Consider the following 11,464-nt stretch of genomic DNA (forward strand, 5'->3'; position numbering starts at 1 on the left):
CACACCAGGAACTGCAGAGAAAGACCAGGAACAAACCATAACCACACAGTTAGCACAATGATGCTGTTAAACCTTTTAGGAAGGAAATGAGTCAGCATAAATAAAACTTATCAAAAGCCGTCTTGGTTCGTCTTTCAACTGTCTTTCGCATATTCAGTTCTGATGGTTGGGATAGCCTCTGCTGCCAGAATTATATTGAGACGCTGGAAATCATCCATAAACCCAAACAATGTAGGAGTGGAAACTCCTCATGAGTGAGACAGCATCATATGAGGTTATGCTGGCTAGGATAAGGGCAAAGACCCTGGGACACTGGGGATTTGGGATCACTTTATGGTTTACCTGACCTCTAACTAGTAGCCTGATTATGGGATTGTAACCAGATTTTTATGCCATATTTATTTAATTTACTAATATTTTGTTTGATTGTTTTATTTAAATAATACTACTGTACTTGTTGTCTGCTCAGCTTGCACATTTTTCATTTTTCCCCATTCCTTGTGACCACAATAACATGTTTTGACTGAAATGTTATTTCACTATCTGACCTGTCTGTAAACCAAACTTCCTGTTTACCCTCAGAGATGTCACAGCCGATGTGACGTTTGTTCAGAAAGGAAGATTGCATCAAATGAACGTCGATGCCACTTCCTCTTTTATTCTGAGGTTTTACCACCCTGCGCTGTCTAGCTGGTCTTTGTACTCACCAGGATCATGCACGCCTTGCTCTCCTTGTAGGCGCCAACGGCTCCCAGGATGGCAATCACCATGACGATAGAGCCCAGGAAGTAGAAGTAGGATTGCTTGAAGTCCAGCTGCAGACAGAAGAAGTGATTGACAGGTTCATATTTAGTTTGTGTGTGTTTAAGACACTGAGCTAGTTCAACAAACAAACAGTGTTTGTCCTTACAGTTATGACTCCGTTGATGTAGTGGAACTGAGAATTCAGACCGATCATGATGATGACGAAGCCGCCAATCTGAAAACGTAAAAACAGAGTTTCATCAGATCCAACAACTCTAAAAACACAAGTAAAAGTACACGATGAGTTTCACCTCACTGCACCAAGGTGTTGCAAAATCCCCATGAACCACTCTTCACATTGGATCCACTGTAGGCAACAGCGTTCGTTGGGGGGGCACATTGTAACTAGGGGGGGAGGGGGTTTGGGAGTCATCCCCTCACGTCAAACATTTTATTTCCAGCATTCTGGTGAATTGTGGTACCCTGGAAATCCAGAGATCTCACGAGAGCACAGTTTGAGTTTGCTCAGCGAGTCTCTGGCATTCAGTAATGATGCTCATTAACTATGACTTGTAGCGGAGCTGCACCAATCACATATACTTTACTTTTTCACTGACCAAAATGCTAAACATATTACATTGCTTTACAATAAAAGCTGCAATAGGTTTTTCTACTAAAACAAAGACAAACCTAAAAATGATTTCCTACATAAAACAGCAAGTTAACAATGGTTAAAAGCTTAAAAACTATTTTAGACACTAAAAATGCAATAAGTAAATACATAATGGCCCAGTAATGTTGCATTTATTTAATTCTATTACAACATTTAGATGTTTTAAATCCCAAAACAGACAATTAAATTAAAAAAAGACATATTTTTTTTAAACTTTAAATCGGTTTGTTTACACTTTAAGTTACTTAGCTAGCTAGCTTCTGTTGGAAGTCTGCAACGGAAGTTAGGTTGTTTTTCTTATGAAAGAACTTTTAGCTTAGCACACCTGCTCACTTATGACCGATTTAAGTATTAAAATACAAAACAAATCGCTAAAATAATGTTTATATTATGTATTAAACATATGTTTAAAGAATGAAAAAGATGCCTGAGAGACTCGGACGTCCACTGCGCACAGTTCGAATACAAAAAGAGAAAACTCACCGCGAAGATGATGTTGAAGATGGTTAGGAGCCATTTGAGGCAGCTGTTGACCTGAGTCATGTTTAAAGATGGGAATACAACACAAGTATTACTCTTAAAGGTGCTGAAGGTCCGACTGCAGCGGAGAAGTGAGGAGAGACCGGGAAGGTGCTGGTTTTAAGTGAGAGGAGAGACCGGGGAGGCGGGGGAGGACCATGAGGAGGCCGGCGGAGGCTTCCAGTAAATGTAAATAACATCCATGGAAGGCACCGCCTCGCCAACCTGTTGTTTCCTAGGAAGGCGATACAGACATCCGGTGGCTAGAAAAAGGGGGGCTTCATTCTGGGAAGACAACTGGAAAATGCCCATGCCTTTCTCTGTCTGGAAGCTGTGTGTGTGTGTGTGTGTGTGTGTGTCTGTGTGTGTGTGTGTGTGTGTGTGTCTGTGTGTGTGTGTGTTATGGGAAAGCAGATCTCGCTGCCCCGAAAGGCTGTTTGGGAGTTTGAGGAATGGGCGGTGTTAACCCGAAATGTGGGTCCACTTAAGGATACTTAACTTTAATACATAATGTTACGGAAATTCTTGATCAAAATGTCACCAGCAGTTAGAGGTGAAAAAACCCGTGGTGGAAGAAGTACTCTTGTAACGTTACTCAAGTAAAAGTAGTATAATTATACCACAGTTTAAAATACTGTCTGCTACTATTAAACGTCCTGCATTCAAAAGAACAAGTGTCAGCATCAAAATATACTAAGAGTACCAAAAGTAAAAGTACTCATTCTGCAAAATAATATTATATTATTGTATTTATACTATTATATATACACTATGTATAAATACTATTGTATTATAATGATTGATGTACGGTGGCCCTGAGGTGTAAATCACGCAATAACAAATCCTAAAACACGACGGCAAATATGAAAACACGACATGAAAACACGAAGGAAAATATGAAAACACGACATGAAAACACGACATGAAAACACGACGGCAAATCACAGGGTTGCTTCAAGATTTAGGAGGGTCCGTTCTGCTAGATAGACCCTACCTTTTCCGGTAGAAGTTAATGCCGTTGTGTTTTGTGTAGTGTTTTCATATTTTCCGTTGTGTTTTTCATATTTTCCGTCGTGTTTTTCATATTTTCCGTCGTGTTTTTCCTATTTTCCGTCGTGTTTCTCATATTTTCCATAGTGTTTTTCATATTTTCCGTCATGTTTTTCATATTTTCCGTCGTGTTTTTCATATTTGCCGTCGTGTTTTTCATATTTTCCGTCATGTTTTCCTTTTTTCCATCGTGTTTTTCATATTTTCCGTCGTGTTTTTCCTATTTTCCGTCGTGTTTTCATATTTTCCGTCGTGTTTTCATATTTTCTGTCGTGTTTTCCTATTTTCCGTCGTGTTTCTCATATTTTCCGTCGTGTTTTTCATATTTTCCGTCGTGTTTTTCATATTTTCTGTCGTGTTTTCCTATTTTCCGTTGTGGTTTTCATATTTTCTGTCGTGTTTTTCATATTTGCCGTCGTGTTTTTCCTATTTTCCGTCGTGTTTTTCATATTTTCCGTCGTGTTTTCCTATTTTCCATCGTGTTTTTCATATTTTCCGTCGTGTTTTCATATTTTCCGTCGTGTTTTTCATATTTTCCGTTGTGTTTTTCATATTTTCCGTCGTGTTTTCATATTTTCTGTCATGTTTTTCATATTTTCCGTTGTATTTTCATATTTTGTGTCGTGTTTTTCATATTTTCCGTAGTGTTTTTCATATTTTCCGTCGTGTTTTCATATTTTCCGTCGTGTTTCTCATATTTTCCGTCGTGTTTTCATATTTTCCGTCGTGTTTTTCATATTTTCCGTCGTGTTTTTCATATTTGCCGTCGTGTTTTTCATATTTTCCGTCATGTTTTCCTATTTTCCGTCGTGTTTTTCCTATTTTCCGTCGTGTTTTTCATATTTTCCGTCGTGTTTTCATATTTTCCGTCGTGTTTTCCTATTTTCCGTCGTGTTTTCATATTTGCCGTCGTGTTTTTCATATTTTCCGTCGTGTTTCTCATATTTTCCGTCGTGTTTTCATATTTTCCGTCGTGTTTTTCATATTTTCCGTCGTGTTTTTCATATTTTGTGTCGTGTTTCTCATATTTTCCGTCGTGTTTTTCATATTTTCCGTCGTGTTTTTCATATTTTCCGTAGTGTTTTTCATATTTCCCGTCGTGTTTTTCCTATTTTCCGTCGTGTTTTCCTATTTTCCGTCGTGTTTCTCATATTTTCCGTTGTGTTTTCCTATTTTCCGTCGTGTTTTTCCTATTTTCCGTTGTGTTTTTCATATTTTCCGTCGTGTTTTTCATATTTTCTGTCGTGTTTTCCTATTTTCTGTCGTGTTTTTCATGTTTTCCGTCGTGTTTTTCATATTTTCTGTCGTGTTTTTCATATTTTCTGTCGTTTTTTTCATATTTTCTGTCGTGTTTTTCATATTTTCCGTCGTGTTTTCATATTTTCTGTCGTGTTTTCCTATTTTGTGTCGTGTTTTCCTATTTTGTGTCGTGTTTTTCCTATTTTTCGTCGTGTTTTTCATATTTTCCGTCGTTTTTCATATTTTCTGTCGTGTTTTCATATTTTCTGTCGTGTTTTCCATATTAGTCGTCGTGTTTTCATATTTGCATATTTCAATGTAAATTCACAACTTTAATGTTGCAGCTGGTAAAGATGGAGCTCATTTTAATGACTTTATAAACCTCTGGGTAGTTTAATCTATACTTAAGCTAATATAAAAACAAAATCAGTCCAATTTGAAAAAAAAAACCGGTAGTTACCATTTAATGAAAAGTATCAGTAAGTCACAGGGAAAGATGTGATGCCCAATATATCAGGGGACAGAGTATACAACAAAATCAAGTCAACTTTATAGTCCATTATGCAATAGAAACAGAGTTAGCATCACAAAAAGAACATTTTGGAAGTAAACTCTCATTTTGTCTTGAGTTCAGAATGACTTCACTTGTTCACTTTGGCACCTCCCCCCCAAAGGCTAAACTCACTCAGCCAATAGTCAACCAGGTGTTTGTGAAGGCTACATACCCTCCCTCCAAAGAATGCCAATTATACGCGTTACAACTTTATAATGTAACCGTGAGCTGGTTTAATGACTCCAGACACATGGCAGAAACACAGAATAACAATAACACAGAATCAAGTCAACTTTATTGTCCATTATGCAAAAGGTGCCAGCCATACAGAGCAACTGAAAAAAATACAATTATTTGAAAAATACATTTTCTTGAGAACAACGTGAACTAATAAACTTGTGATTATTGTTAAAACAGTGAAAGAAAAATGTTAACAATACAAGCAAAAACAAATACAAGCGTTTAATAAGCACAGACCCATCGCATTCTAACATGAAATGAATAATAATGTTGCTGCAGATAAAAACAAAAGTAAAAGCTGCTTTGCATTTAATCTCAATGGAGCCGACAGCCGGGACTCTTCATTGGACGTTAAGGCACTTTGGACAAATAACTGGACTTCCTGACGCTTAACAACGAGCCTGAGGGAAGGCGTTGTTCCTCTAGTAGTACTTCGGAGGAAGAACGTTGTGCAGCTCCTCGTATTTGGGAGATTTGGTGAAGGGTGGCACCGTCATCAGGAAAATGGGTCTGTTGGGGTAACGCAGCTGGTGGATCATGATGGAGGACATAACCATGCCCAGCAGCTGGAGGGGAACAGAAAGGTACGTTAACATTCATTTCTATCGGTTAGTGTTCGTATAGGACTAGTCCCAGACCTTCCTCCACAACGCTGCAGAGGAGGGTCTGGCTAGTCCACACAGCATTCTGGGATGGGAGAAAAACGTGCTCTGGTTTATTGGCGTTTCTTTAAACCAATCACTATCGTCATTGGGCGGGGCTAAACGCCAGACGGAGCCACGGTGCCTCTGCTAAATAGCCTCAGAAAGGAGCTTGTTTTGGTGGAACGTGTGGACGTTCAAAGGTTGTTTTAGTCGTGCAACAGAAAACTCAGACTGGACAGATAGTCTAATGTAAATGTAAGGGAGTATTATAGGATGGCCAGCTGATGGCAGCCTGGTGTTATTCTAAGTACTCCTTTTCTTTCTGGCTTGCTGTAGTATGGAGCCATTTTTTGAGGGGGGGGGGTCCATATTCTGTTGTGTTTTCGGGAAGGTAAGCTGAGTTCCAGAGCACTGTTATACTTTAACATTAATTTAAATCATTCATATGTTTGTGTTGTGATTCTGTGCAGTACAACGTAGCAGTATAGATATAGCCTGCTTCGGATCACTGATGTAAAACTAAATAATATGAAATAAATTGTTTAATATTTCTCACCCCCAGGACAGCCAGAGTGAAAAAGCCTGCTATGACGCTGTCAAAGATCAGCAGGGCCCTGAAGTTGATGTCGGGGAAGCAGACCTGGAGACAGAAGTTTCACACGTTATAACATCATAATCAGCTGACTGAGATATTAGTTAGTTTGTTCACTCTTGAGTTGAATATTTTGGGTAAACTGACCTTGATGTAGACGGACTTCTGCTGCTGCAGGACACCCTGAAGGAGACCACAGAAGTTAGTAACCTGCATTTAAAGAAACATGGCTGAAGGCGATAGAGCGTTTGGTTTTAAACTCACTCTGTAGTCGACTGTCTGACACTTTCCCTCCATCTCCTCCAAGTTGTTGCACAGACAAGAGTCGGGGATGTTTCCCTCCCAGTCCTTATAACTGAACAGACCGCAGCACTGCATCTGAAACACACACACACACACACACACACACACACACACACACACACACACACACACACACACACACACACACACACACACACACACACACACACACACACACACACACACACACACACACACACGAGAGAATTAGAAACAAACAGTTTAACGTTTATTCTGGACCTGAATGATTGTAAAGATTTACAAAGAATGTTTGCGGCATGTACTCTCTAACTGGGAGATTGCGCGTGTGTGTGTGCATGCGTCTGTGTGTGTGTGTGTGTGTGTCTGTGCGTTTGCGTGTGCGTGTGTGTGTGTGTGTGTGTGTGTGTGTGTGTATTACCTCTCTCTGCATGCTGTCAACCTCGTGCCTCTCTTCAGATGTAGCTTTGTCCAGAGGCAGATAACCACGATAAGTATTCTCCTGCATGTCCCCCGCCTACAGACAGAATCATAGAGTTAGCATCACAAAAAGAACATTTTGGAAGTGAACTCTCATTTTGTCTTGAGTTCAGAATGACTTCACTTGTTCACTTTGGCACCTCCCCCCCCAACGGCTAAACTCACTCAGCCAATAGTCAACCAGGTGTTTGTGAAGGCTACATACCCTCCCTCCAAAGAATTCCAATTATACGCGTTACAACTAGTAGAAGTACCACTGACATGTATTACTTTGACTGTCTGATGTTGTCCATTTATGGGTTTGTGCTGCAGTGAAAACCCATTCCCTCGGCCTTGGTCGTGTCGCTAACGAACAGTCAGTCTATGTAAGCGTCGGGGTCGTTACCTTGACACGGAGGACAGTCAATAAGGATCCAACGAGGAGCATCACAATACTTCCAAGAATCATACACACCAGGAACTGCAGAGAAAGACCAGGAACAAACCATAACCACACAGTTAGCACAATGATGCCGTTAAACCTTTTAGGAAGGAAATGAGTCGGCACAGTTCATCCACAGCTCAAATTGGTCCAGTATTAAGCCAGACAGCTGCAGTCGGCAGCAATGAAATGCTGCAATGAAAAATTAATGGACAATTGTGCACCTTTAGTTAGCGTCCACTAAATGTTCTGTTTTTGCTGCTGACAGACTGAGATTATTATTCTAAGTGTTTGACAACATTATGGAAAGGATCCCTACAGAGATAGACTTAGACTATCACTTTAGGATCACTTTGGGATCACTTTATGGTTTACCTGACCTCTAACTAGTAGCCTGATTATGGGATTGTAACCAGATTTTTATGCCATATTTATTTAATTTACTAATATTTTGTTTGATTGTTTTATTTAACTAATACTACTGTACTTGTTGTCTGCTCAGCTTGCACATTTTTCATTTTTCCCCATTCCTTGTGACCACAATAACATGTTTTGACTGAAATGTTATTTCACTATCTGACCTGTCTGTAAACCAAACTTCCTGTTTACCCTCAGAGACGTCACAGCCGATGTGACGTTTGTTCAGAAAGGAAGATTGCATCAAATGAACGTCGATGCCACTTCCTCTTTTATTCTGAGGTTTTACCACCCTGCGCTGTCTAGCTGGTCTTTGTACTCACCAGGATCATGCACGCCTTGCTCTCATTGTAGGCGCCAACGGCTCCCAGGATGGCAATCACCATGACGATAGAGCCCAGGAAGTAGAAGTAGGATTGCTTGAAGTCCAGCTGCAGACAGAAGAAGTGATTGACAGGTTCATATTTAGTTTGTGTGTGTTTAAGACACTGAGCTAGTTCAACAAACAAACAGTGTTTGTCCTTACAGTCATGACTCCGTTGATGTAGTGGAACTGAGGATTCAGACCGAGCATGATGATGACGAAGCCGCCAATCTGAAAACGTAAAAACAGAGTTTCATCAGATCCAACGACTCTAAAAACACAAGTAAAAGTACACGATGAGTTGGATCCACCGCAGAAATAGCAAGACCACCTGGTTATGATTTGCCCACCCCAATGTTGAAACCAAACCTTCCCCCCTTGCTCTAATGTAGACCAAAGTTCATATGAGAAGCCGTTTGAGCAGGGAACTAAATCACGGTGCAAACAGAGGTTCAAATACTCCGACTGATCTGGTTTCATAAAGAAAAGCCAACCACAGTTACTGTAAATGAACACCAGGGGCTTTTATTGTGAAAATTAATGTTTTCTGCACAACATGCAACCTCATTACATTTAATAGTTTGCAGCTCTTCAGCTGCAAACTGAAGAGCTGCAAACTATTAAATGTAATGAGGTTGTTTTGGGTTCAGACTGACTGGAAAACCAGAAGAGAAAAAAACCAAAGCAACACAACTCTCCACCAAAAGCAGATTGCTTAAAAAAATAAATAAAAAAAATAAAAATCTATTATTTTCTTTAATCTTTATTATAAGATACTTTTCAAGAAAAAATACCAAACTTTTGATGCTTCCAGCTTCTTAAATGTTTAAGATCTGCTACTTGTTTACGTCATGGTAAATTGAATACCTTTAAATACGTAATTCTACATAACCAAAAGGGATTAATACTAAACAAAGAGAAACCTAAAAAAAAACGTGATTTCCTACATAAAACAACAAACTAAGTTAACAATGATTAAAAACTATTTTAGACACTAAAAATGCAATAAGTAAATACATAATGGCCCAGTAATGTTGCATTTATTTAATTCTATTACAACATTTAGATGTTTTAAATCTCAAAACAGACAATAAACATATTTTTCAATTAAAAAAAGACTTTTTTTTAAACTTTAAATCGGTTTGTTTACACTTTAAGTTACTTAGCTAGCTAGCTTCTGTTGGAAGTCTGCAACGGAATTATTAAAGAACTTTTAGCTTAGCACACCTGCTCACTTATGACCGATTTAAGTATTAAAATACAAAACAAATCGCTAAAATAATGTTTATATTATGTATTAAACATATGTTTAAAGAATGAAAAAGATGCCTGAGAGACTCGGACGTCCACTGCGCACAGTTCGAATACAAAAAGAGAAAACTCACCGCGAAGATGATGTTGAAGATGGTTAGGAGCCATTTGAGGCAGCTGTTGACCTGAGTCATGTTTAAAGATGGGAATACAACACAAGTATTACTCTTAAAGGTGCTGAAGGTCCGACTGCAGCGGAGAAGTGAGGAGAGACCGGGAAGGTGCTGGTTTTAAGTGAGAGGAGAGACCGGGGAGGCGGGGGAGGACCATGAGGAGGCCGGCGGAGGCTTCCAGTAAATGTAAATAACATCCATGAAAGGCACCGCCTCGCCAACCTGTTGATTCCGAGGAGGGCGAATAGGAAACAAAAAATCGCCCGCTACCCGTTTTCTTACTACATCCATGGCTACCGATATAGAGACATCCGGTGGCCTGAGGGACAAACAGAGGCGAGGGGCGGGGGCTTCCAGTAAATATATAACGAATAAAACGAATGAAACGCCCGCCCTACTCTGTCTCTGATTGCTAGTACTCGTTCCTTTCTTTGGCATGTTTAGGTTTAGGCATTAGGAGTGGGCGGGGTTAGAGAAAGTCCTAACCACTCCTAGACAAAAGCATAGACAGTATATAAGAATGGACCAACAGATCCCGTTGCTCTGGACGGAGACCAGTGAAGGATATTAGAAGGGAAACATAGGTGACCATTCAAAATATGAAAAACCTAATGGGATATAATGCAGTTAGGCTCTCAGGCATTATATTTCTTTTCAAATATGTATCCTCCTGTAGATGAACTTCTCTCATTTAATGTTATCTCTGCTGAGTCAACACACATGATCTACTCCTCCCTCCTCTTTGTGCAATTAATATTTATGCAGCTATGTTCAAAACATTCTGCACATTCAAAATATAACTATGTGTTCTCCGGCTTTGGAGGAGTCGTGATATTTCAGAATATATCACAACACCATCCCCCTCCTCCACCATCCATCGACAGGAAGAGCATTTCTCAACCTCGCTCTAACGTGTACTGTCCTGCAGACACTCCCACAGACGCACACAAAGCAACTCAAAATACGTTCACACTAGCAGATGCTGACCAACTGATTCACCATGCTGTCATTGCGTCACATCCATTATAACATGATGACTGATATGATAGTGATGATAGTTAAGATAATACATGAGGTTGTGGTGTCTGACGATTTACACTTTGACTTAAGATTCGGTTTAAGGAGATGCATGAACTTAACCCCACTTGTATTGAAAACATGACAGAAGAGTCCTGTTTTTGGGGTTATGCCAGATAAAAGGCATTGATTGGTCAGTTCCCTACTCCAGTCATATACTTACACATATCATGCCCAATGTAAAGGCTATATACTGGATTCACACAAAGAAAAGAGAGAGCGACAATATTTGAAGATTGGGTCGGTCGTCTCTCCGAGCTCCTGCAGAAGCTTGTCAAATTGATGCTGGAATCTTTGATGTAATCAACATTTTTATAATCAACAACAGTGTCAACGAAGTTCCTTCTCCACACATCGGCAACGCAGTGCTGCAACTAAACATACAGCAAGGCAAAGTTGACTTACCACACATTTCTGGAGAAGACACTTGCTTTGAACACCTGCTTTTGAACACTATAGTCTGTGTCTAAGTGACTAATGTGTATTGAACAAGACTGCTGCCTCCGGCAACTGTGATACAGGCTGTGTTGTAACCGCTCGATGCATTTGTGCAATCTTGTTGACTCAGATTATTATTCTAAGTGTCTTACAACATTTTGGAAAAGATCCCTACAGAGATAGAGCTTTTTGTTAGAGAGTAAGATCTAAGATTTAACAAGCAAGAGCCCTGAGAACTTTTCCCACCAAACCCACCAGACTCCATGTAAATAATCAGGACTTTTAGCGTGTATAGAGCCAGCATATT

General features: G+C 39.7%; 1 protein-coding gene and 1 long non-coding RNA gene across 3 annotated transcripts in view; both read right to left on the reverse strand.

Moving 5' to 3' along the window:
• LOC144532759 (uncharacterized) overlaps window positions 1–2,166 on the reverse strand; it is a 5,250-nt gene extending 3,084 nt beyond the window's left edge. The window contains exons 1-4 of the long non-coding RNA XR_013503373.1: window positions 1,901–2,166; window positions 911–979; window positions 708–815; window positions 6–11 (exon numbers count right to left, since the gene is read on the reverse strand). This is a non-coding gene — a long non-coding RNA (uncharacterized LOC144532759). The remainder of the gene's footprint in view (window positions 1–5; window positions 12–707; window positions 816–910; window positions 980–1,900) is intronic.
• LOC144532042 (tetraspanin-8-like) overlaps window positions 1–9,781 on the reverse strand; it is a 13,595-nt gene extending 3,814 nt beyond the window's left edge. Inside the window, exons 1-9 of one of the 2 annotated variants that reach the window (XM_078272540.1) lie at window positions 9,604–9,755; window positions 8,381–8,449; window positions 8,178–8,285; window positions 7,402–7,476; window positions 6,958–7,053; window positions 6,519–6,632; window positions 6,402–6,437; window positions 6,219–6,302; window positions 5,057–5,584 (exon numbers count right to left, since the gene is read on the reverse strand). In XM_078272540.1, coding sequence (XP_078128666.1) covers window positions 5,441–5,584; window positions 6,219–6,302; window positions 6,402–6,437; window positions 6,519–6,632; window positions 6,958–7,053; window positions 7,402–7,476; window positions 8,178–8,285; window positions 8,381–8,449; window positions 9,604–9,663 — 786 coding nt within the window. In that variant the 5' untranslated portion in view covers window positions 9,664–9,755 and the 3' untranslated portion in view covers window positions 5,057–5,440. Of the gene's footprint in view, window positions 1–5,056; window positions 5,585–6,218; window positions 6,303–6,401; window positions 6,438–6,518; window positions 6,633–6,957; window positions 7,054–7,401; window positions 7,477–8,177; window positions 8,286–8,380; window positions 8,450–9,603 lie in introns of those variants that run through there. The other variant, XM_078272539.1, reaches the window with a different exon arrangement.
• Window positions 9,782–11,464: the final 1,683 nt, after the last annotated feature.

This window comes from Sander vitreus, chromosome 17 (genome assembly GCF_031162955.1).
Source record: "Sander vitreus isolate 19-12246 chromosome 17, sanVit1, whole genome shotgun sequence".
Classification (NCBI taxonomy): Eukaryota; Metazoa; Chordata; class Actinopteri; order Perciformes; family Percidae; genus Sander; species Sander vitreus.